Source organism: Miniopterus schreibersii, assembly GCF_964146895.1.
Source record: "Miniopterus schreibersii genome assembly, chromosome: 1".
In the NCBI taxonomy this organism is placed as follows: Eukaryota; Metazoa; Chordata; class Mammalia; order Chiroptera; family Miniopteridae; genus Miniopterus; species Miniopterus schreibersii.
Window position 1 is genome coordinate 179512456 of NC_138101.1, and position 27506 is coordinate 179539961.

The following is a 27506-nucleotide window of genomic DNA, read 5'->3' on the forward strand; positions in this document are numbered from 1 at the left end:
GGTGAGAGATTTCAATTAAGTCTTGAGTAGAACCTAGGGGTCTCCATTGTGTGTTTTCTGAAATATGTTTTTATTGATTTCAGAGAGAAGAAGGGAGAGGGAGAGAAACGTCAGTGATGAGAGAGTCGTCATTGGCTGGCTGCCTCCTGCACGCCCCCTACTGGGGACTGAGCCAACAGCCCTGGCATGTGCCCTGATGACCAGGAATAGAACTGTGATCTCCTGGTTCATGGGTTGATGCTCAACCACTGAGCCACGCTGGCCAGGTTCCATTGTTTTTCCAAGTTATTGACTACTTTTTAAAAATGGGAGTAGCGTGTGCATGACATAAATTCAGAAAGTACAAAAATCTTTCTCTCACCCACCGCTGACATTTTCTCCGATGTCTTGTTAGGAACATTCAGTACATAATCACATAAGTATATATATTTTAATTTAAATATATCTTTATTGATTTCAGAGAAAGGAAAGGAGAGGGAGAGAGAGATAGAAACATCAATGATGAGAGAGTCATTGATCAAGCCTGCAACCCGGGCATGTGCCCTGACTGGGAATCGAACCCCGATCGCCTGTATCCCAGGTTTACGCTCAACCGCTGAGCCACACCTGGCTGGGCTAAATATATTTTTTTTAAATGCAAACAATAGCCCATTGTACACGCTGTTCTACACTCCCCCCCCCACACACTTAACCATCATTCTTAAAGACCAGTTCATATCAGTTCATTGGAATCTATTTCAATATTCTATTGGCTACTTGAAATTCTATTTTTAATACCCAAGATGGAAAACAACGGGTGTTTATATTAATTCTCTAATTCAGGGATTCTCAACAGAGAAGGAGTTTTTCAATACCCTATGTATAGCTGTACTATAACCTGCAATTCTATGTTTTTAATAGATGGTTGGGATTTGGGTGGCTCGTGGACGAGACATTGAAAAAAACACTTGCCACAGGATTTGAGGGCATAATGAGTTTAAAAGATGGAAATACTTAGAGTGAGAAAACTGGAATGACAGAGAGGTTTTACTTTGCATCATGATCTCTACTGATTTTTTGCGAGATTTTATCCTGAATTTGTCACTTTGCTAGGTGAATACACAAAATATACTATTTGTGCAATTAGAAAGTCACCATGTATATTAATAGCTGTGGAATCCTGTTGACAACAGGCAAAGCAAAAAGCAAAAATAAAAACCAAAACCAACCGAACCAAACCAACCAAATAAACAAAACTAGTAAAAACTACATTCCCATGTGCTGTCAAGGTTTCCATAAAGAAAGCTGTGAAAATGTCTCCAAGGGAAACGTCTTTTTATTACATCATTGGAATGTTCATTTTGCCATGAGAAAAAAGCTCCAGCTATGCAGTGAGTCTGCAACACTGAATTCCCCTGGATTCTTCAGTTCTGCTTGGATTTCTTGATTTGAGGCTAGGACTAATCTAGAAAGTAACAGATTGTAGATTGAAACACGGGTTTATGTGATTCCACACACCATGATCTTTCCATTACCAAACTCTCTTTCCCACCAAGGAATGTTCTTGATGCTCCTTACTAGAGAAGCCAGACATCCAGCCTCTAGTGGTGACAACTGCCTCACCTCTGCACAACTCCAGGCAGGTCCTCCAAACGACACTGGTAACTACTAATTGGGGGAGCTCTTCTGAGAATCACCTAGCTGTGTCAGTTGGCCTAATAGGTCCTGCTGGAATTATGCCACCCTTCCTGGCTGAAACAGAAAAGTAAACAAGCTTTTTACTACAGTCTAGCTAAGCACATCAGATATCTGACAAAGAAGAATCCTTTAAAGTCAAAAGATGGGAAATAATGGGTGTGTATATTGTTCCTAATTTAGGGATTCCCCCAATTTGGGGAGTTCTGCAATATTCTATATAGTTCCTGTTTCCTTGTATTGCCCTACCCCCAAAGTGTTGCAATGAGTTTAAGAAAAGTGAATTGAGATATATAACAGAAGACGACACAAAACCATAGTGAGACTTACTGAATTAGTGTCAGTTAAAAGATGTTCTAAAGTACTCATCACATGGAATTGAAGTTTTAAAAAAATAGATTGAGTCGAGATTTCCAAGAAGGATGAGCTGCTTTAGTTTTTTTTCATTTAGCTTCACATCCAGATACTGGTATTTTGTAGTTATGTTATGTAAGATTTGGAAAGCCCCCCTTTCTACCTTTGACATTAATTTTCCTGATGTGATATAAAGTGGTATATAGTGAATGACTAAAAAGAGAGTCTGGGAAGAGTTTTAGGGCCTTTCCTTTCTCTTCCAAATATCTTCATCTTTATTCCACACTTTTTTAGGATGTTGAGGAGTTACCAAATGAAAGCCAAAATAGATTGAAATCTTTAATTTAAAAATCTTGTTTACAGCTGGGTGTGACTCAGTAAAGTGGATTAAAAAAAAAAAAAAGTCATTGCTTTCTGTATTGCTTTAATTTTTCAACTTACATTGACTGTCAGTTGATAGGACCTGCTTTCTGCTAGGCATTGTACAACAGGCTAAGTGCCTTGCCCTCAAGAAATGTAGTTTAGTTGGGGGATAGAAAGTAGCACACATTGAAGTGCTAAATAAATGGAACATAGGAGTGCTCTAGGCTACTTAAAAAAGAGATGAATGGGTTTGGAGTAGTCATAGCAGATTTTAGGAGGCAGGTAGAGAAGCAAGGTTTTCTCGGTAAGGCAAATGGCATAAGAGCATAGAGGCAGAAATTAATAAATGGATGGGCTGGCAAATGGATAAAAGGGTATGCTGATATTCACCAGTCAAAGGGGGTTGGTGGTGAGGAGTAACATGAGCTAAGTTAGAGAAAACAGTGATTCAGGTCGTGCGAACTGAATGCCTGGCTAAGGAATATGATTTTTAGTACCATTAGCAACAGAATAGAATTGAAACCTTCTGACAAAGGAAGGGGCACTGGAAAAGTGCGTTAGAGAGATTAATTTGTTGGTGGAATGTAGCATGGTTTTGCAGAGATTCAACAGGAGGCTACTTGGGTTGAGCTGATGAGGGCATCCAGGAGAATGGTTGCTCTGGCAACGTAAAGGGAAGATTGAACAGGAAAAAGACGGTAGGAAACCAGACAATGGGAGTGTATATGAGGTTTCAGGTCTGAGTGAGTTGGAACGTGTCAGTTTCACTGAGACAAATAAGAAAGGTTGGTCTGGGGTGGGGTGGGGGAGACATGGCAACCTGCTGCGTTTAGGTTGTTGGCAGAACACCTGGGCTGTGATGTCTAAAGTAGATCATTCCTGCCACATAAACTGAGCAGAGCTGCAGTTGGTACACCTCTGCTCCAAGGTGGGCTTGGGTGGGGGTTATTAAAAGGTTTTGCTTACTCAGCTTTGTCCCTTTTAGGCAGGAGAGAGCATCTGCTGTCAGAGCATTCACAGCCCTCCAGGGGCTTATAAACTAGTCAGGAAGTATAATTTTAATAGAATTAGCTGAGAGAGGAGCAAATGTCAGGTGGCGGTTTGCTAGTATGTCATGGCTGCTCACTCACATGCTAAGCATAACGCCGTTAATGGCTTTTATGCATGGCTAAGGAGGCTGACACTTAGCAAATTAGGTTCCTTAACTTTTGTCCCCCTCTTATAATTTATGGGTATGATAGAATATGTTACTTTGGGCAAAACATTTAACCCCTTTGGGCCTTGGTTTCCTGTTTATAAATAGGAAGCTTGTAGTGGCAGCATTCATAAACATTTTGAAAGCTACAGATAAAAAGCACTGTAGGATTCTCTCTCCTCCCACTCCCACCCCAACTACTGAGTCAGACTTTCCGAAAGGTCATCCATTTCATTGAATTCTTTCAATTGCTAACTCCCTAAGCCAGTTAATTAGCATTTTTCTAAAATGCTTTCACCAGCCCAGAGCTGCAAGATGTAGTCTATAACTACCTTTTTAGCCTTCTGGGCCTGCCCATCTCGTGGACCCCTTTTTATTCAGTGGCTGGTGCCGTGTGACTCCCCTCTCTAAGTTCTTGGATCAGTTCCAGCCATACTGGAAGGAATTAAGAGTTCTACATTAACACGCTGGGACCTCAACATAAGGCAACCATGATCAGTGTGAAATTCAGTCTCAGTTCTACATATGAAGATCCTGCTTTGTTTCTAAGTCTCACTCTACCAGGTCTGGCCTTTGGATACTTGTTTTATTACCCTGAGCCCAAGTCCTTGCCCCTGAAACTTGCCCAGTACATCATCTCAAGGACCTGAATTCTATTTGTTTTCATCAATTCCTCATAGAGAGAGGAATCCTGACCTGGGATCCAGCACCAAGGCTGGGGCCTTGCTATAAGCAACACATTTTCTTAATGCCTGCCATGATTTTGCAATTTTTGTCTGCTCCTGGATTTCCCGAGGTTGTGTTCCAGCTGCCCATTGGCTTACAACACTCTTATTCTCTGTGTTGAGCCAGCCTGATGCTGGCTTCCTTCCTGGCTCTGCCTGTTCCATACTCTCCAGATACTGTCTTCTGGCTGCAAGCTCATCCCACTAGTGGGGCTTGCCTCCAATGCCATGGATGTATATACTTCTTCCAGTCCACCTCACTCCTATTACAGTTAATCCTTCCATCCTAAACTCCAGCAGATATTTACTGGTGTGGAAACCGATGTGGTATTGGAATTTTATCCTGTTTACATCTTTCTTTGTGTCGGAAAGCTTGGGATCAGTTCCAAAATCGGCTCAGAGAGCTTTCCTGTCTGCTTTGCAAGGAACAAATGAACACTTGACAATACCCTGTGTCTAAGACCAAGCCTCAAGGCAACTGTTGTTGTTGTAAACTTGCATTATTTTATCTTAATTTTGCTTTTAGACATACTAATATATTTAAAAATATATTTTGGCCAGTGTCTGTTCATGTCTCTCAATTTCAAGGTATCTTGTTGGAACTTGATGGCTTTGTGATTATAAGGACACAATCAAGGCTGGGGGTGGTGTCCTATAGAGGTAGTTTCAACCTTTAAGGTAGTTAGAATCTTCTGGAGGGATGTTAAAATAAATGGCGGGGCCCCAAGACCAGAGTTCTCTGGAGTAGCGCCTGAGAATTTACATTTCTAACAAGTTCTCAGGTGATGTTGACACAGCTGGTTCTGGGACTACACTTTGAGAACAATTGGTCCTACATTTAAATTGGCCACAGGTAACCAGAAGCTGCTGAGCAGTTATTCATCAGTTCTAACTCTTACCTGATTGGATAAGATAGTGCTGAGAAATAGACTTCCAAAGTTCAGTCCATGCCGTAGGATGACTGCTGGTGTCAGAAGTCTCGGCAACCTATGACCTAGAGAATGTGGGCAATCTTCGTTTCTTTGAGCTTCGGTTTTCTCATCCATAAAATAAGGGTGGCCTCTATGCTGCCCTCACTCGAGTGTTGTGAAGGTCAAATGAAATGGGTGTGAAAACGTTTGAACTGTGAAGTGGAATGGCATTGGGAGGTGCTGCAATGGTTTTTCCATACTGTTCTTAAAACCTCACCAGCTTCTTCTGGCTCTCTTGCTTTTCTCAATTAGTTATAGCACCTTTAATCCAGGAATAGAAAAGAGTACTTTTATTGCTATCATAAACTCCAACTTCAAACTCTAAAAAAATTTCATTCAGTGAGATCAGACATGCCTTATAAACATTACGCAGAACCAAGAATGACTGTCTTTACAGCTATAAACAGAGAAGTACAAGACCCTACTGTGACTTGGGGTGCAATCCCAGATAATGGTTCATCCCTGTTTAGATTGGCTCATTAATAAAAACGGTTACAAGTTACAGCATGTTAAAAAATAAAATCACCGCGCACAATGATAAACCCGTCCGTACGTTTACATCTCTTGTAACTGCTATTAATTTGTGTGTCTTTGGAAGTGGGGAGCCCTCCCAATACTTGCCGTGGCTGTTTTTCTCACCCCCTGGGCTCCCAGTCCACTTCAAGGGCCAACACAGTTCTCGCTCAATTGGGTGCGTTTGTGATCTTTCAACAGAGTCACGCGCTGCACCCAGTCCTCCCAGGCCTTCAAGGAGCACCTCAGACGTCAGCCTCACTGTCCTAGGCCTTTCACAAACACCTTAAAACGTCGGCCTGGGTGCTGACAAGGCCCTGCAGACACGGTTTCGGACACTGGGAGGTCAGGTTCAGGGGCTGATCAATGAACTTGTCAGGCTCGTTGGCCGGGAGAGGAATGGGGTGCCCTAGAGCCCCTGCGCCGGTCCCGGCAGCCCCGCCCCGCGCCCCCCGCCCGCGCCCGCGCGCGCTTCCCCGGGGCGCCGGCAGGAGGTGCTCGCGGCCCCGCGGCGCAGCGCGCACCCGCGCCGGGCGGGCAGGGGGCGGAGGGAGGGGAGGGGAGGGGAGGAGCTGGAGGGGGCGCGGCCTGCTGCCCGTCCCTCCCGGGCGCCCGGCCTCCCTCTCCGCCGGGCCCAGGGCTGGCGGCCGGCGGGGGTCGCGGCGGCGGCGGCGGCGGCGGCGCTGGCGGGCCGCGGGCGGCGGGGGCCCGGCCCCGGCTCCGGGTGTTAGGAGACAAGATGGCGGCGGCGCTCTGGAGGCCGGTCTCCTCCTCTCCTTCGCTCTCCTCCGCCCCGCCGCTCGCCGCCTCCTCCTCGGTCTCCTCCTCCTCGTTCGCTGCCTCCTCCTCCTCCTGCTGCCGCAGCCCTAGCGAGCGCCGAGGCGCCGGCCCGCTCTCCCGGAGCTCCGGAGGAGGATAGACGGGGCAGCTGCGGGCTCCGGCGACCGAGGCAGAGCTGGGGCCGGGCCGGGGGCGGCGGCGGCGGCGGCGGCGGCGCCGGGTGGGGATGGGGTCGCAGACGCTGCAGATCCTCCGGCAGGGGGTGTGGGCCGCGCTCAGCGGGGGCTGGTACTACGACCCGCACCAGGCCACCTTCGTAAACGCGCTGCACCTCTACCTGTGGCTCTTTCTGCTCGGCCTGCCCTTCACCCTCTACATGGTGAGTGTGGGGGCGGGGAGGCGGGCGGCCGCTTCCCCCTCCCGCTGGCGGGGACGCGCCGGGTTCCCGGCGGCCGCCGGGCAGTCGCGCCCGCCTGGCCCGCGGCCGGGGTTGCGCCCTCTTCCCCTTCCCGGGGCGTGCGCCGCGCCCTCCGCGCCCGGGGCCCCGCTCGCTGTCATGCTCCCCTCCCCCCCCCGCTCTCCTCCCTAGGGGTTCCCCTACTCCTGTGATGACAGCAGAAACGAAACGGCAGCCTCCACCTCCAGCCCCCGCGCGCCCGCCGGTGCGCTGGGAACCCTAGCTTCCTAGGCCCCTTCTTGGGGGGTCCTGCACCCGCAGCCTCTCCAGCCTTTCTGAGCGGGGCTCCCCGCCCTCAGCGCTTCGTGGTAGGCGCTGAGCTTTCTGCCCCGGAGGGGATGCCGCATTCCTGCCTGGCACGCGCGCCTGTTTGCGCTCCGTTCCTCGGGCACCCCCGGGCACTCCCTGCTCCCGGGGCGGTCCTCGCTCCCCCCTCCCGGGAGAGCCCTCCCGCCGCCTCGCCTCCGGTCCGCGTGCGGAGCCTCCGGAGCGGGAAGAACGTGCGCCGCTCGGTGTGGAACGTATTTGCGGGTCGGCCGCGCTCTTACTCGCTAATAGGTGGTGGTTGAAAACCTGGCTCCTAACGCCCCTGCCTCTAAAAATTTTGGGGTTTGCGCACCACTGGTTCTTTTTAGTTCAGCTCCGTGGTCGGTGGCTGTGGTGTTTCCTGGCCAGCTTTGGGGGGGGGGAGGGAGCGGGGGAGATGCGGGGAATCTGGCTGGCATTTCAGCAAATTTGTTTGGGTTGGTTCAAGGCCTTTTAGTGATTGGCAAAGGGAAAGTACTGCCTGTTGCTGAATTCAGCACGATCAGCTTCCCCGAATCGTCTAGGTTTTTAAGTGATGTTTTCGCTGAAAGTTGTTAAGGGCATTTTTTTTTTTTAACACTTTAGGTTAGGGTGGGGCATTGGAAAAAATAGTGTGGAAGAGGGATGATACTTAAGCTTGAGTTAAATTTTTTTTTTCAAATAACGGGAAGGGAGGAAAATAGGGTAATTTTTTTATTTTAGGAGAATTGTTTTGAGTGTATTTCTGCTAACTTTGTGCTTCTTTGTGGAGCTAAAGTCAGGGTGCTGGATTAGGAAATCTGGGAATACAACTCTAAAGAAGTGCTAAAGGTGAGGATACCTAGCTCATTTTTACTAATTGGCAGGAAAAGTGCTTGCTTGGGGGAAGATGTGCTAAATTTCACTTTTTCGAGCAGATTTTAATTTTTCCTTGAAATTGTTTTGAAGGGACTTAATGCTTGAGGTAAAAAGACCATTTAAAAATGCTTGTGACTGATAGCTTATTTCGTCTTAGGGGACTTGTACAGTCTTGTCCCATTCTGAAAATTTATCTTGAAGTATTAGAATTTTCAATTAATTCTGGCCTAGGGAGTTCTATTTGCACTTCTGTTCCTTCCAGGAATATGACATCATTAACGAACAGGTTAATTACTTTGGGTGTAAGAATCCTCAGGCTGTCACAGAGCTTTCTTTCATAGCAGATTTCTCTTATATTCAGGAGGGTTGTAAGTTTAAAACCGAAACCGGTCCTTGAGATGTAAAGATTAGTTGCTGTGTCCCAGTGTAAGATTTCAATGTTAGCACATCAACTGTGCTGGTGTCTAAGTCTCTTTGTGTATTTAACAAACATTACAAAAGGAAATTTAGAGCAAATAGCAATACGTTGAGTTTAATTCTTCATTTGAGGAGTTTATTCAGTTACATTTAATTCACAGATAATATTTGCATTTCCACTATGCACTGGGCAACTTACTGGGTTCTTTCTGGAAAAATGAAAGTCCTCTTACGTTCTTATCTCAGTTAATAGCAACTCTACTCTTAAGTCTTTTACAAGCTTTCTTTGATTCTTTTTCCCTCTTCATATCTAGTTCACCATCAAGTCTTGTGGATTCTGTCTTGAAAACCTAACTAGAGTCCAGCTAATCATCACTCCCTTGGTTCAAGCCACCATTATGTCTCTTCTGGATTACTGCCGTGTTCTAATCAGGCTCCCTGCTTCCATTCTTTATTCTCTATTCTCCATACAGAAGTCTGAGTGATTATTTACAACATAGGTCAGATCACGGCACTCTTCTGCTCTCAGAGCCTGCCCTCCCATGTGTCTGTCACTCCCCCCATACGTACATTTGCCTTTGTGCAATTTTTTCCACACAACTGTGTTCCTCCCCCATGGCCTTTGCACTTGTTCTTCCCCCTCTGTCTGGATGACTGCAGATAATCCTTGTGACTTGCTCCACTTATTTCAGCTTTCAGTTATATGTGAGGCTTTCCCTGGTAACCTATGTAAACTGCCGACTTCCCGGCTCCTACAATACTTCCTAGCCCCCCTACCTTCCTTTATTTGATAGCACTTTTCACTAATTGATATATATTTATTACTTCATGTCTCTTATCTCTTTAGATTATAAGCTCTAAGAGGGCAGAGACTGATGTGTTAAAAAAATACTCTTATAACTTTCAGTGAAAATACAGCTTAAAAATTTAAGTCTTTGGAGAAACTGATCGTACTGAATTCAGCTTTAGGCAGTACTTTCCTTTTGCCAATCAGTAAAATGCCTTGAACCAACCCAAACAAAATTGCTGAAAGTTCACTGCTTTATTGTCAGGACCAGTATCATTGCCAAGCACAGAGTAAACACTCAAATACTAAATAAATGATTAGAAATGAACAAGATTTAGCTTTTGCCTTTAAGGAACTTAAAGTCTAGCTTGGGAACAATGAAGAGTTAGAAGCATTAGAACTATTGTGACCCTGAGCTTATAGGTTGGGGATGATCTTAGTGTAGGGGCAGTCAACAAAGAGGATTTGTAAACATTTTAGGAAACGTTCTAGTACTTCAGTGTTGAGATAGATAGTTTCAAGTATACGCTTGAAGCAAAATCTAATAACATTTCATGTTAAAATCTCAGACAGTTATATATTATTATTATTTACTCTTCCAATAATAATTACAGAAGATAACTATTATGTTTTTTATCTCAAACCCCGTGTCGTTTCACTGATGAAGATACCTGAGGTTTATCCATCAGTAACTTGTTTTGTGGCCTTAGGCAGATAATGAGCTGGGATTTGATATACACAGAATTTTTAAAGCCATTGTATGGCAGCCTGTCCCTCCCCCCCTCCCCTTTCTCCCCTCCACCTCCCCCTCTTCCTCTTCCTTTCAGATACAAAGTCAGTGAAGAGTTAGGAAGAGTCTTAAGATTTTTTTTTTTAATATCTCTATTTTGCTTTGGTAAATATAGTCAGTGCTTTTCTGTTTTTGTTTTAGTTAAAATTTTTTTATTGAATAAATTTGACAATGTGTAAATTTAAGGTATACAACTTGTTACTTTGACATTTATATATCCTAATATGATTGCTGTTGTAGTGATATCTATTACATAATATTATTGTATATATTCATTATATGTGCACTAGTTCTCTCTGGTTTATTTACTACTGGTTGCAAGTTTGTACCCTTTTTAAAAAAATGGGTTTGACTATTTTAGATTCCACATATAAGTGATAATCATATGGTATTTGTATTTCTCTGTCTGACTTATCTCTTAGGATTTTTGTATAGGATTCAAACACTTGTAGCTTTTGTGGATACTTTAAAGGTAGAATTTATAGTTCAGCAGTTATAATGCTTTTAAGTTGTGAAAGTCAAGAAGTAATTTTTTCTTCTTTCATTGTCCTTTCTGTTTCTCTTAAGGCATTTACCCTATTTTATCTTGTTATGATTATTTTTGTACATGACATGTCACAGATGGTGAGTTTTATATGTGTGAGCTTCGTGGCATTTTTGTGTTCTGGAAAGCAGACTGGAATTGTTGTTATCTTGATTTATGTGTCTTGGTTTTTGTAATTGAACGTGTGTCCTTTGGGCAAGACTCTCCACCTTCCTGGACCTAATTTACTCATTTGTGAGATACTGCATGGGCATTTTGTAAGAAAATATTTATAAAGTAGAAGAAATTTTTCCCCTTCAGAGTGACCTTCAGTAAATGTCATTTGAAGAATGGATTATTAAAACAGTGTTTCCTCTATGATGTTCTATGACTGCAGGAGATTAGATAGTAACTCAAACCATTATCTTAACATATTACTCAACGTATTGTTTTCTTCTATAAAGAGGTATACCCCTAGGTGATGAACTGTAACACTAAAATCTCTTTATATGCGTGATTCTCAAACTCCAGTTGACATCAGAATCACTTGACCATGTTTAAAATGTGCAGAAGATCTGGAGTGTGGCCCATTAATTTGTATTTTATAAACATCCAGGTCAGTTTAAACAACTTGATACGCCCATAATTCCCAGCCCCTGACTTAAATCCAGCGGCCTACTCAGCATCTCCTCTTGATTGTCTCATAGGCATCTCGAAGGAATCATGTCCAAAACCATTCTCGTTTCCCCACTAAGCGCACCACTGCAAAACTTTTCTTACTCTGTCTTTGTCATCATAGTTTATGGCACCATCTTGTATCTGGTTGTTCATGCTGCCCCTCTCGTCTTATGAGCAAATCTTATCAATTCTACTGTCCTAACATCTCAAACCTCTTTCCACTTTCTGGTCCACACTGACTTTCTGTCAGCACTTCTGCCTTAGCTTTTATTCTTGCCCTTTTACAACTACTTTTTCCACAAAGTAAAAGACATCAGTCTGTTTGTGTCATCCCTCCAACCCCTTTAATATCATTCAGTGACTTTCTTTTGCATTTAGAATAAAATCTAACATCTTACTAAGGCCCCACCAAAGCCTGTTCTGTATTTGTTTGCAGTTTGTTCAATTTTCCCACTGTGCTGTAGTCACACTGGCCTTGTTTCTGTTTCTTCAACCTACTGAACATGTGCCTCCCGTCCAGCTTCTGAAGGTATACTCTTCCCTTTTGCTCTTTGCAGGGCTGGCCGCTGCTTGGTTTTTAGGGTTGGGTTTAAAAGTCATCTCCTCAGAGAGGCCTGAACTGATGACCATAAACAAATTCTGTCTTTTCCATCATTCTATCTTTTAACTTTCTTCCATAGTGGTTATCACAAACATATTTACATCTTTGTTTACTTGTTTTTTGTCTCTAACGTTCCCTCCCCCCAATACCTTGTAAGTTCCATGAGGGCAGGGGCCATGTCTGATTTATTGGACAGTGTATATCCAGTTTCTGCTCCCATGCTTGGCTTGTATTAGGTCCTGAATAAATATTTGTTGAATAAATTTTTTGTTATATACATGAATCCTTTTTAGATTTTTCAACTTAACTGATGTAGAATAGTTGGGGGTGGAAGGAGTACTATGGTAGCCTGTATATAGTAGAGTCACATTTTGCCTGGGAGTTAGAGAAAGTATCAGTGTACAAGACATAAATCAAATACAGAATTATTAAAAAAAATCAAATACAGAACAACTCTTGAAAAACCCTTACGTCAAAGTGCAGCATATATAGCTTTTTGTATATACCACTTTGTGCAGTTATACATACATATACCCATATACACATGATATATATAATTAATATATACGATATAAATCTTTGGAGAGATTGCATTCAGAAACTAAATCACTCATATAAAATTTACGAAGTTTCAACTTCTTTTTCCTGGTTACTGTATTATTTTCTGTAGCTAATCTTTATTATCTACAGAATAATAAATACTTGTTAGGATTTCTCTGAGGTCCTCAAGCCATTTTCCCCCCCAGAAAATTTAAAAATATTTTAAAGACCAATGTAAACAAGAGTAAGTTATGACTAAAACTGAAATTTTCATGTTTCCTAAAAAGTTTTAATTGAGTAAGGAAAGTTATATTATAAATTAGTAATTAAAAACATGATTATTTAGTATTTTACTGTTTTCTGTGTCCTTTAGGAAAAGTTTAATGAATAGTGGACGGTCTGTTTTGACCTATATTCTGTGCTTTTTCTTACCAGTATTTTCAGTATTTAGCATTGAGATGAATGTAATTATTTCCAGAATTGGCTATGGCACAGATATAGCTCTTATTTTTCTGCTCTGTCACCTATAATAAATTTAAAGATACATTGCCCAAAAATGGTTTACAAATGAAGTTTCCAAGAAAACAGCCATATTTGTTAACTTGTAGAAAAACTTGTGAATTTACAAAATGTGTTAATGTCTTTTGTTAAAGATGTTTTCTGCTATTTGAGAAATTACTCAAGTTGTAAAATTATTCGGCAGCTGAAAAACTAGGAAAGTTTATCTTTCTTTTCCAGGTTTTGAATACATAGATTTAACTAGGTAGTTTGCTTTCTCTAGCTGGCTGTACTGAAAGTTAAACAATGTTTTTCCAACATTTTAGTATGAGAATTTTCAGACTTATAGAGAAGTTGAAAGAATTGTACCGGCTACCTGGATTCTACAATGTTTATTACATGTCTTTGTCTGTGCATCCCTTTATCAAGACTTTTTTTTTTTTTTTAAGAGGTATGGGTGTGAAGTAAGTTACAGGCATCAGTACAGATCATCCCTAAACACTTTAGCATGCATACCATTAGAGTTCTGAAAGGCATGAATGCTAGGTGAATTATTGGATGAGTTTTGAGTTTTGATAAATGAATACACCTGGGTAGTGCAAACCCATCATGTTGTAGGTCATTAGCATCATCCCAGAAAGGTCCTGCTTGTCTTTCCCAGTCAGCCCTCTCCCCCTTGGTCTGATACGTATATTTTTTCATCATTGATTAATTGAACCTATTCTAGAACTTCATGTAAATGGAATCCTGCAGCATATAGTTTGTGTAAGTCTTTTTCACTCAGCATAATGTTTCTGAGATTCATCCATGTTGTTGTGTCAGTTGCTTGTTGCTTTTTATTGCTAAGCAGAATTCCTTTGTATGAATATATTACAGTTTGTTTTTTATACATTCTCCTGTAGATGAGGGGACCTCTTTCTAGTTTTTGGCTATTTTGTAAAAGGTGTCATCCCAACGTGAGTTTTATAAGAACTCAAAGAAATTGAAACTTATTTGAATATCAAAAATGTTTTTTCTTCCCAAATAAGACCATGTTTTAATCTAAAATAAATTAATGATAATTGTATACTTTATCCTTTCATTTAAATTTTAGTAAACTGTAATACTGTACTTCTGTTTACTCGGTGTTTAGATTTTCTGTTTTGTCAACACAGTAGAACCTCTTTGTTCAAATATATGTATGCTAAATCAGAAATTATAGGTAAGTAAAAAGAAGAAAATAAAAACCACCTGCAATCCCATTTACTCAATCTGTTGAACATTTTAGTAATCAAAATGTATTTGGAGCTTATAAATACATATTGCGCTTTTTTCTTACAAAAATGGGCTCATAAAATTTGTACTGTTTTGAAGCCGCCTATTTCGCTTGACTATAGATTGTGAATGTTTCCATGTGGGGGAAAAATAGTACAGTTTTAATAGCTCTCTTGTAGTATGGATGTGTTATAGTTTCTAACCATTTGTTTGTTGGTTATGTAGGTTGTAGTTTTTAGCTATTTTGAAAACACTAGTGTGAGTGTTCTTGTAAATTAAATTTTTGTACCAGTCTTTTGTAAAAATTCCTTTAAGTCAACTTGGTGGATTAAAGGATATACATATTTTTATTTGATAAATGATCATTTATTTTACAAACACTGAGTGAATCTTTATAATGAGAGAGAATGTATATTGAATGAGAGACTGAGAAATTGATAATATGAGGTTCCTGAGAAGGCAAAGTAGGTTTGTGATCCAGGAAGCACAGGTAGTCAGGGATCATGCTCTGGAGGGAGGAAGGAAGGAGGTGAGGAGGGAAGAAGGCATAAGCATTTGGTGGTGAAAGTTGAGGTAGATCTTTTATGATTTATGTTGAAGTACAGAGTGAGTGTTTTCTGTTGAGAGAGAAGAGGGGGGTGAGCAGGATATTCAGGGTTTGCGGTGGATCTCCAAAAGGTGAAATGTGATTCTTATTTTCAGACAGTGGCAAAGTGACCTGACTAGCGAGAGATGGTAGGATTGCCAGGCAGTTTCGAGGGTGCCTTTGAGATTGGAGAACAGGAGTCCAGAGTGTTGAAGAGAAATGTTAAGGAGAGGAATTTGGGGTAAAATTTACTTGCAAGTTATCAGCATTATAGAGGATAATCCAAGCTACAGAGTAGGTAGGATCTGGGGAGAAAGTATAATTCATTAAAAGAAAAATGGTTCAGCAGAGCAGACAAGAAAGGTAAGAGGAAAATGAAGAAAGGAACCCATTCCAGAAGCCAAGGCACGAGAGTATTTTGAAGCAAAGAAATGGTTAAAAATGCCAAATGACCCTCCTGAAAGGTAGTGCTAACTTAAATTTTCATCAACAATATTAAGAGTACTTGTCTTCCCACCTGTACTCAACACTTTCCAAAGCAGGATGTTAGTGTTATAAATTTCTTATTCAATGGAATGTTGAATAAAATAATTTCAGTAATAGTTTGTTTTTGTTAAGAGGCAGAATTTCCCTTAAAGTATGTTTCTAATTCAAAGTTTTTTTAGTCCAAATTAAGAATGTTTATTGCACTAACATATGTCACATAACTTTTATCTGATTTTTCCTATATTCTGTACTCAGATAATTTTCACAGCAGGCAACTGCTAAACAAGCAGAAATGTTTCTTTGAGAGATTGATTGCTTCTTTCTGTTATTTAACCTGAATTAAATCAAATGGTTTTCCTGTCTGTGCACAGCTGGGGAAGGCAGAGAATTATTTTATACCTAGGAACACCAGGAATAGTAGCACTAAAATAGTATAGACTAGTGTGGAAAGGGCTGATTACAACAGACATTCTGTCGAGTTTACTACTGTTGACTTCTTTAGCATGTACATAAATTTTACCAAATCGCAGTGAAATAGTAGCTAATGATTCTGATTCCTTGGGTTCCTCTGCCTGTCCCCTAAGAACCTGGTCAAATGGTTTCTTTGGTAGAATTATACAACAGTTCAGACTTTCATTCTCTTCCTTTATCTTTAGAATCGGAGGGGGTTGCATCTTTTATAACCTGCACTGTTGGCGCTACTCTCTGTTGCTTTGTGTTATAAGAAAGAAAAGAAACCCCAGGGAAAAACAAGCTATTTCCTTTTGAGGTTTTAAGGGGGAAAAAGTCCTATTCTGTACTGCTTTGTACAAACCGCATAGAACCCTGAGTGCCAACTGCCCTAAGAATAGGCAGGAAGATTAGTCACAAATTTGAGAAGCTTGAATCACGTATCTGGCTGTTTACTTTTACTATCCCTCCTCACTCCCTGAATGTTGTCTAGACATAAACTAAATAGATTCATCCACCATAGTTAACATCTTTAAAACTTTTTATTTTGAAATAATTTTATATTTACAGAAAAGCTGCAAAAATAGTATAGAATTCTTTTATACCTTTTGCCTGGCTTCCTTTAATATTAAAATCTTACATAACCATGGTGCATTTATCAAAATTAAGAAATTAACATGGTATAGTATTATTAACAAACTATAGACTATTTGGATTTCACCAGTTTTTCCACTAATGTTCCTTTTCTGTTTCAGGATCCAATCCAGGATCATATATTGCATTTAGTATCATCATTTTTAATATGGTTTTCTTATTGTTTCCCTTACCATGCTGAGATTCTGTTCTTTAAAGAATTTTACACTTTATAACAATTTATTAAATTGTGTCATAAGAAAAATTAGTACAAGGTTTTATGTCTGTGACAGATACATTTTAGATGGACAAAAGAAGAGAGTATTCTGAATGATTTTTAAATCGTGCATCGACCATTCCTATCTGTTAGGCTATTTAAAAATGGGTATAGTTTACATATGAAGAATTATATTAAATGAGATAATTCTGAAGATGAAAAAGACTTTAAACCTCATTCACGCGGAATGGACACCAGTGTCTTAGTTTCCTGTATAATGCTGCTTTTTCCTAATTTATAACTTGGAGGCAATAAGACAAATAAACAATCGTATTGCAAGGTGCAATATGACTAATCCCTTATGTGTCATAAAGTGCTCAGTAATTGGAAGGAACAGCCAGTTATTTCCTAGAAGGATTTATGCAGAGGATAATTCATACATTTACTCTATATTGGGCACTGTGGTAGGCATTGTGGTGGGGGACCTTCATGAAGTTTGTTATTAGTCCTGGAACAGCATTTCCCATCAGGCAAATGAATCTTTGTTCTGGGGAAAAGATTGTTTATTAAAAGAAGATATGGCCCGGCCGGGCGTGGCTCAGCGGTTGAGCGTCGACCTAGGACCCAGGCGATCAGGGTTCGATTCCCGGTCAGGGCACATGCCCGGGTTGCGGGCTGGAGCCGATCAATGACTCTCTCGTCGCTGATGTTTCTATCTCTCTCTCTCCCTCTCCTTTCCTCTCTCTGAAATCAATAAAGATATATTTAAAAAAAAAAAGATATGTTCTTGGGTGTAGTGGTTTGCTCTCTACCAAGTATTTTATTATAATATATCTAACCATGTTAAGGCTCTCTCAGTGAATTATTTTTTAACTTCTCAGAATTTTTTTTTTTAATGTTCATAATATTACTATTCCTGGTCAGTATCTGGAATGGTCAAAAGAATGTAAAAACAGTTAAGAAAACCCACCAATTATTATTTGCACTAAGCAGTATTCTGTTTTATTTATGCCATAATATATTACACAAGATTTCCACAAGTATCACAGAACCTTAAGACAGAGCCCAAGTGAACTTTGCAAAGGAGTAAAGATTGGGGGTGGGGTACATTTTAATAATGAAATCTTCAATTTAAAGATTTTTTAAGTGAAAGTAAAGATGGCTAATTAAAAAATTAAACTGTATTATCTGTCTTTTTTTTCAGTCCCTTACGTCACAGGAATATTAAAGTATACAGTATGTGCTATTGAAGAAAAAGCTTAAAGTGATCTTAGTTTTCCAATTCCTTTATATGAAGATTTTCTAATGAACGAGAAAGGTGAAAGAATAATACACGATTACCCATATGTCCATCTAGGTTTAACACTTACGAACTTTTACAAAAAATCACATTTGCTTTTCCTGAATACCGATGCCTGATAAATATCTATACATTCATTCTCTCATAGACACATATGTATATATCTGATGCATTATGACACATCACCCCTGTTATCACATTGAAGGTAATTAACACTAATCCTCTAATATCTAACATCTAGTTCATATTTAGATTTTCCCAGTTATCTCATTTATAGCCAGTTTTTCCAAATCCAGGATCCAATTATGGTTTATCATTTCTCTTCCATCCAACTGACTTTTAAAAAGTCTAGGGTAATTATCTTATAGAATGTTCTATATTATGGATTTGTCTAATTGTAATGTCATGTTTTTCCTCTCTATTCTCTGTATGTAGTTTCTGTAAACTTAAACCTTATTTTATTGTTCAAAGTTATGGTTTCTAGAATTTATAAATTTTAACATGATATTAAACATGATTAGTGTTCTTTATAAATTACCCTTTCATTTTGCTTTACCTTTGATTTAGTAATCTTAAGCATTTACTGACAAATGTTTATAGCATATATATATTTTTAAACATAACTCAGCTTTATTTACCTGTTTTTATATATCTTTATTGATTTCAGAGAGAGGAAGGGATAGGGAGAGAGAGAGACAGAAACATCAGTGATGAGAGAGTCATTGATCGGATGCGTCCTGCACGCCCCCCACTGGGGATCGAGCCACAATCCGGGGATGTGCCCTGGCTGGGAATCAGAGCTGTGATCTCCTGGTCGATGCTCAACCGCTGAGCCACCCCAGCCAGGTATAGCATATTTTTTGTTCACATCGTCATACAGTGTTAGTGTTACTCAAGCTTTCATTGTGTATCTATTTTGGCTTTTTTCCTTTTGAAAAGACATCTGTAGGTAAAACAAGGAAAGTTAAAGTAAAATCACAAAGGCTCTTCACCCTATTCTAGGCATTGACATGTAGCTTTTAGCTAATTAAAGCTTTATGTATTTTTGCTTACTAATAAGGGTAAGGAGAATTAGAATTGTCCATGGGATGGTTTCAAACTACATGCTCCCTACTCCTCTGCTCATTCTGAGTCACTGCTCATCTCTTCTTTCTATAGCAAGATGCATATCACAACACAGGCTAGAGTGAGGCTAATGTGGGGATAATCCTGAATTTGTCTGTTTTTTAAAAAAAAAGTTATTCAGCAGCTTTGGAAGACTGTTAGGAATTCTTTGTATATTCCTTACTACTTCACTTGAGAATAGATGGCCTATTGCACACGACACAGGCTTCTTCTACACAGGTGATAAATGGGACAGAGCTGGCATTACTTTCCTCCTTAAAAAAACAAATGAGCAAAAACCCACCATCTAATAACTGGGAATTAACTTGCCTGAGGTCCTATTTTGCTTCACTCCAATAAATTGGTGTCTGGGGGAGATTTCAGGCATGTGAATTTTGAAAACAACTCCCCCTAAATGTACCAACAGCAAAAGCCCATAGGTGATTTGATGGGTACCTCAAATTAACCACTACCCTGTGAGGTCTTAGTTTGTTTTTCTTGAATTTCTGAAAACACATTATTGATTCTGGCTAAAGTTGCTGGTTTAACTCATCCCGTATTTTTCAGCAGTGAATAAATTACTGAATAACTTTGATTCTGGCTACAGTGGGGACTGATAATAGTAACACTTATACCCATTACAGTATTCCTTGAACATTTTACCTTCCAGTTAAAAACCATTATTAAGTTTGTATCATGAAAATAATACTAGCTGTTGAAACTGTTCCAGGCTGTACTCAAATGTGTATATCCCCCAAGTAAAAGTCCAAAATAAAAACAAACAATGTTATGGCAATGCTGTGGTGCACATTTGTGTATATAAGAGCATAAGTTTCTAGAAAAATTGCTAGGTCAAAGAGTATGCACATTGACGTTAAACTAGATGTTGCCAATTACACATCAAAAAAAGTTTTACTGTTATATTCTCATCATTGTATGTAAGGACCTGTTTCCCTTTGTTCTCACCAACATTGTTTATTATGAATCTTTTTCAATGTGGTAGTGAAAAAAGGGACATTGTTTTAATTTGTATTTTCTTAATAAGTTTTTTGAGTATCTTTTCATATGCTTAGTAGATATAACATTTATACCTTTTATCTTCTAACTGCCTTTTGTATACTTTGCCCTTTTTTTGCAAGTCATGTTCTAAGTGACTTTGAGAGCCCTTTGTATGTATGAATATTAGCTCTTTGTCAAATATTAAACATTTTCCTTAACTTTTAACTTTATGATTGGATATTTTGCGCATATAAATTTAACATTTTTAGTAGTCACATTAACTAATTTTCTTCATTCAATAATGACTTTCCATGTTAAATTTTTGTCTAAAAACTTCATGTTTTTGTCTAATAATTTTTAAATTTGAGAATAAATTTGCATGGTTAAATAAAAATAGATATAACAACTCTAAAAAAGTGGTGGAAATTTTCCCTTTTGTACCTGCCCACCATCCTCCCATTTTCCACCTTTCTTTCTTTCATAAGAAACCACTGTTTTTGTGAATCCCACCACATAGTTTTTGTGAATCCCACCACAGCATGCAGATGCAAATTCAAATATGTCTGTTACTCTCCCCCACCACACTATTCTGTGTATTGTATTTCCCCCAGTTACTGTATCTTGACCATCTGTGCAAAAGGGTTTCTTCGGGTTTTTAAAAAATTGAGATATACTTGATATATAACATTAGTTTTAGGTATACAACACAATGATATATTTCTGTATATTGTGACATCACCACAAATTTAGTTAACATCCATCACCATACATAGTTACACATTTTTTTCTTGTGACAAGAACTTTTAAGATTTACTTTCTTAGCAACTTTCATATATACAGTACAGTATTATTAACTGTAGTTACCATGCTGTAATATACACTACATCTCCAGGACTGACTTATTTTATAACTGGAAGCATACCTTTTGACCCCTTTCACCCATTTTACCCACCCCCACCCCCTGGACTCTGGCAAGACCGGTGCTTGAGTTCCATTGCTTTTGTTTTGTTTTTAGATTCTACATATAAGTGAGATCATTTGGTATTGGTCTTTCTCTATCTGACTTATTTCACTTAGCCTAATGCCCTCAAGATCTATTCATGTTACCACAGGTGGCAAGATTTCCTTATTTATGGCTGAGTAATATTCCACTGTGTACATAAACCACATTTTCTTTATCCATTTATCTATTGTTGGACACTTGAGTTGCTTCCGTGTCTTGGCTATTGTAAACAGTGCTGCCATGAACATAGAGGTACGTATGTCTTTTTGAATTAAGTGTTTTGGATTTCTTCGATAAATACCTAGAAGTGGAATTGCTGGGTCACATGGAAGTTCTTTTAACTTTTTAGAGCCTCCCTATTGTTTTCTGTAGTGGCTGTGTCAAGTTACATTCCCACCAGCAAGGCACAGGGGTTCCCTGTTCTCCACATCCTTGCCAACACTTATTTTTTGTCTTTTTAAAAAATATTTCTTTATTGATTTCAGAGAAAGGAAGGGAGAGAGATAGAAACATCAATGATGAGTCATTGATTGGCTGCCTCTTGCATGCCCCCTACTGGGGATCGAGCCTGCAACCTGGGCATGTGGCTTGACTGGGAATCGAACTGCAATCTCCTGGATCGTAGGTCTGTGCTCAACCACTGAGCCAGGCCAGCCTAGCTCTTGTCTTTTTGATGTAGCCATTCTAACAGGTGTGAGGTGATAACTCATTGTGGTTTTGATTTACATTTCCTTGATGATTAGTGATGTTGGGTCTGTATATCTTTGGAAAATGTCTATTCAGATCCTGTGCCCATTTGTGATTCAGATTTTTTTCTTTGCTGTTAAGTTGTATGAGTTCTTTATATAGTTCGTATATTAACACCATATCAGATACATGATTTGCAAATATTTTCTCCCATTCCTTAGGTTGTCTTTTTATTTTATTGATAGTTTCCTTTGCTCTGCAGCTTTTTACTTTGATATACTCCCACTTGTTTATTTTTGCTTTTGTTGGCTTTGCTTTTGGTGCCAAACCCCAAAAAATCATATCCAAGACCAATGTCAAGGAGCTTATTTCCTATGCTTTTTTCTAGGAATTTTATGGTCAAGTCTTTAATCCATTTTGAGTTAGTTTTCTGTTTGGTGTATGATTGTGGTCCAGTTTTTCTTTTTCATGTGGTTGTCCTAATTTTCCCATTACCATTTATTGAAGAGATTGCCCTTTCTCCATTGTATATTCTTGGCTCCTGTGTTGTAAATTAATTGGCTATATATGTCTGAGTTTATTTCTAGGCCTTCTGTTCTGTTCCATTGACCTATGTGTCTTTTTTAATGCCAATACTATACTGTTTTGGCTACTCTAGCTTTGTTACATAGTTTGAAATCAGGGAGCGCAATGCCTCTGGCTTTGTTCTTTCCCAAGATTGCTTTGGCTATTCAGGGTCTTTTGTGGTTCCACACAATTTTAGGATTGTTTGGTCTATTTTTGTGAAAAATGCCATTAGTATTTTTATAGGGATTGTGTTGAATTTGTAGATTGCTTTGATTTAATATGGACATTTTAACAGTATTAATTCTTCCAATCCATGAGCACGGAATATCTTCCATTTATTTGTGTCTTCTTCAGGGACTTTCATGGAGTTTTATAGTTTTCAGTGTACAGGTATTTCACCACCTTGATCAAATTTATTTTTAGGCTTTTTTGGGATGCAATTGTATATGGGATCGTTTTCTTAATTTCTCTGAAAGAAACTCAACAGATTTTTGTATGTTGATTTTGAACCCTGCATCTTTTACTGAATTCGTCTATTCTAACAGTTTTTTGGTAGTCTTTGGGGTTTTCTATATATAACGTTATGCCATCTGCAGATGGTGACAGTTTTGCTTCTTGCTTTCTGATTTGGTTGCCATTTATTTATTCTTGCCTATTTGCTTTACTTAAGGACTTCTAATACTGTGTTGAGTAAAAGTGGCGAGAATGGGCATCCTTGTCTTGTTCCTGATCTTAAGGGAAAAGCTTTCAGCTTTTTAGTATTGATTATGTTAGCTGTGGGCTTGTCATATATGACCTTTATTATGTTGAGGTACACTCCTTCTATAACCACTTTGTTGAGAGTTTTTGTCAGAAAGGGATGCTGAATTTTGTCAGATGCTTTTTTTGCATCTGTTGAGATGATCATATGATTTTTGTTCTTCATTTAGTTAATGTGGTGTATCTCATTGATTGATTTGTGGATGTTGAACCTTTTTTTTTTGATCCATTTTGCACCTCTAGAATAAATCACACTTGGTCATGACATATGATCCTTTTAATGCATTTATTTGGTTTGCTAATATTTTTTGTTGAGGTTTTTGCATGTATGTTCATCAGAGATACTGGTCTGTAATTTTATTTTCTGTGATCTCCTTGTCTGGTATTGTTATCAGGGTAATGCTAGCCTTGTAAAATGAATTTGGAAGTGTTACTCTCTCTGAATTTTGTAAGAGTTTGAGAGTGGTATTAATTCTTACTTAAATGTTTGGTAGAATTCACCAGTGAAGCTGTCTGGTCAGGACTTTCATTAAATAGTTGCATAGTATTCCATTATCTGGATGTATTGTTTAATGTGTTTTCTGCTGATAGGCATTTAATTTGTTTGCAGCCTTTTGCTAACACAAACCATGCTGTAATTTTTACAGATGTCATCTGACATGTGTCCAGGTATATTATTAAGATAAAGTCTTAGTGATATTGACCATCTTTTCATGGACACAAACAAAGTGTGGTGATTGCTGGGAGGGGTAGGTGGAGGATGGCATAGAGGATGAAGTGGTGATGGAAGGAGACTTGATATGGGGTGGCGAACACAATATGGTGCACAGATGATGTGCTGTGGAATTGTGCATCTGAAACCTGTATAATTTTGTTAACCAGTGTCACCTCAATAAATTCAATAAAAAGGAAAAGAAAAAAGATAAACTCTTAGAAATTAGGTTGCTTGGTTAAAGGGTAAATGCTTTTGTAATTTTGAAAGATACTGCCAAATTGCCTTTCAAAGGAGCATGCCTGCAAGCCATTCATGAGAGTTTTTGCATCTCTCCTATTTTGAGTGGGGTTGAGCAGCTTTTCATAAGCTTAGGGTCTTTTGGGGGGGACAGTTCATGTGCTTTATCCATTTTTTAAAATCTATTTTCTACTTGGTCATTTCTTATTGCTATCTAAGAGCTTCTATATATGAAGGAGATTAGTTCTTTGTAATGCATTTGCAAATATCTAATAGTTTTATAGTTTAGCCCACTTGGAATTTATTTTGCCGTAAGCAATGTGTGAGTACCTAGTTAATTCTTTTGATAGGCAGTTGTCCCAAGCAACCTAATTTATTAATTAAGTCTCTTTTCCTCAGTGGTTTAAATGTCACCTTTTTTTATAATATGATTTCCCACTGGGGTATTTGCATTTTCTGTTTTATCAGCTTGTTTGTTCTTACATGAATGCCATATTTTTTAGTAACCCTAGTTTTATATATTTACATGTTTTTATGTTTTAAAGCTTTTAAGAAGAATATGTTTTTATTGATTTTAGAGAGAGAGAGGAAGGGAGAGGGAGAGATAGAAACATCAGTGCATCAACACTGATCGGCTGCCTCCTGCACGCCTCCTGCTGGGTATCGAGCTGCAACCCGGGCGTGTGCCCTGAACAGGAATCTAACCAGCGACCTCTTGGTGCATGGGTCGACGCTCAGCCACACCAGCTGGGCTATATATTTTTCTTTTATTGTAGTAGTCTTTATTATTCTTTCTTTTCATTATTTTCGTTGCTATTCTTGTATGTTTATTTTTCCATTTTCTTAAGTCTTCCAGGGATTTCATTGAATTTTTGATTGAAAGGTGTTGAATTTGTGGATTACTTTACAGAAGGAAGTTTGACATCTTTATATATTGGGCTAAGGTGATCTCTTTATTTCTTTGATGTTCTTCAATAGATTTTATTTTAAAAAAAATATTCTTTATGTTTACCTTGAACATTTTCCCTTAAGATTATTATTTTAGATAATAAGATTTTATTTTCTGATATGAGGCTACATGGAACCATTTCTGTCACTATGTTTCTAATGGGTTATTGTTTGTAGGTAAGAAAACTATTGACTTTTAAAAAATAAACTTATTTTAGAACAGTTTTAGATACATAGAAAAGCCGATAGTACAGAGACCTCCCATATGTCCTGCACCTAGTTTCTCCTGGTAACATTTCATATTACTGTGGTACATTTGTACAACCAGTGAACCAATGTTGATTGTACATCATTAACTTACAGTCCATACTTTATTCAGATTTCCTTATGTCCTTTTTCTGTTCCAGGATGCCATCCAAAACTATTGATTTTAATTTATTAATTTTGCAGCCAGACACTTTATGGAATTAGCTTATACTTTCTAGGACTTTTTCTGTTTATTTTAAAAGGGTTTTCAGATATGCAGTTATATTTGTAAATAACAATTTTACTTCTTTCCAATATTTCTACTTTTTTCTCTTGTATAATTGCTTTGCATGGTACTTTACATGTCTATATTAAGTAATGTTGACAATATGACAGCCTTACCTTATTCCCTGCTTTAATGGGAATTCTAGTGTTTTACTGGTAAGCTTATCATTTTTGTTTGAAATATGGATTGGTTTTTTCTTTAACATGTTATGGAAGTATTTATTTGTTTTTCAGTGACTTCTTGTCACTCATTATCAGATTAGTATTTACCTTCATGTATTCTGAAGTCTTACAAGTCTTATCTACCTTATCTTTTTTTTTTTTAAATATGTCTTTATTGATTTCATAGAGAGGAAAGGAGAGAAATAGAGAGATAGAAACATCAACGATGAGAGAGTCATTGATCGGCTGCCTCCTGCACGCCGCCGACTGGGGATCAAGCCCGCAACCTGGGCATGTGCCCTGACCGGGAATCAGACCCCGATGGCCTGGATCCTGGGTCGATGCTCAACCGCTGAGCCACACCCGGCTGGGCTACCTTATCATTTTTGTAGCTCAGCTCTGGTCCCTCTGAACTATTTCTACTCAGAGATTTTTTTGTTTACTTATCTTAGTTTTGTAACTACATTGCTTAAATATTATTAAAAACATCACATAGCCCTGGCTGGTGTGACTCAGTTGGTCGGAGCATTGTCCCGAAAAGGTGACGGGTTCCATTCCCGGTCAGGGCACAAACCCAGGTTGCGGGTTCGATCCCAGGTTGGGGTGTGTGTGGGTGGCAACCGATCAGTGTTTCTTTCGAATATAAATGTTGCTCTCTCCCCCCCACCCCCCATGGTCGTTATGCTGTATATGCCTGTGCACCATCTACTTTAAAGCTTTCTGGCTTCATCCTCATCATAGCGCCGTGAAATGAAGATAGCTGTTACCATCTCCACTTTACAGATGAGAAAACAGGTTCCTAGAAGTTAATCACTGGCTCAGGGTTCTGCAGGCTGTCTCTGCCATTTCTTCTCTTTGACCTCAAGACTACCACCAGTCACTATCCACCATCCTCCTGTACACAGTTGTGCAAGATGCTTTTCTGATTGATCTCCTCCTGAAATCTTACCTGTGATTATTTGAGATGAACTAAGTGTCCACTCATCTTCTCAATATGTATTTGGAATCTAGAACTCTCAGAGCTGCCCTTTTCATCACCATCTAATTATATCCTTAATTTTGGCTTCCCTTCTTGACCAGCATATTCTATGAATACAGCGGAAGCCCATTACAAAGCACAGTGTTCTCCCAGGGGTTTCATTATGGTTCTCGCATATGCTTAAAGTGGGACAATTTGTCTCCTCATTTTGGAGGGAGGGGTTATTTAGCCTTGTTCTATGGCATGTACTGTAAGTGGATTTTATTAAAATTTAATGTCCTTTTACTTACTGGTCTAATGTGGGGTTCTTTTTCTGCTGTGTCTATATAAAAGTTTGTATGTAAAATACTATTTCGTTCTTGCATTTGCCACTGCAATTGCATGTGCTCTTTCGCTCCAACTACAGAGATGCAGCATTTGCTGTCGGCTTATATCCTGTCCATTCCAGTTTTTTAAAAAAATTAAAATTTTTAAAAAATGTTACTGAGTTTTAGAGAGAGAGAGCAACATCATTGTGAGAAAGAAACATTGATTGGTTGCTCTTGCACATGCTTCAATCTGGAATCGAACCCGCACCCTTGGTATGTACCCTGACAGGCATAGAATCTACCACCTTTAGGTGCACGGACCACGCTCCAAAGACCAACAGAGCCACACTGGCCAGGCCATTCCAGTTTTTTATGAACACAATCTGGAACTGTAGCCCTTATGAATATGTAAATAGCAGTGAGAGAAGCAGTTCCTGCTACTTAGCTGTGTGTTTTAAGAACTGGAAACGTTTTGGGGGAAATTTTAACCTAACTTTGTCACAGTGGTGCTCTTGGTTTCAGGTGGGTACTGTCCATGTTTTCACCTAAACATTCTATAATGCATAGAACAG

General features: G+C 39.2%; 1 protein-coding gene across 4 annotated transcripts in view; it reads left to right on the top strand.

Moving 5' to 3' along the window:
- The first annotated feature begins 6707 nt into the window (after positions 1–6707).
- Positions 6708–27506, top strand: part of PCNX1 (pecanex 1) — a 132794-nt gene continuing 111995 nt past the window's right edge. For 2 of the 4 annotated variants that reach the window (XM_081128315.1, XM_081128316.1), the window contains exon 1: positions 6708–6954. In XM_081128315.1, the coding sequence (XP_080984441.1) occupies positions 6802–6954 (153 nt within the window). In that variant the 5' untranslated portion in view covers positions 6708–6801. The remainder of the gene's footprint in view (positions 6955–27506) is intronic. The other 2 variants (XM_081128317.1, XM_081128318.1) reach the window with 1 other exon arrangement.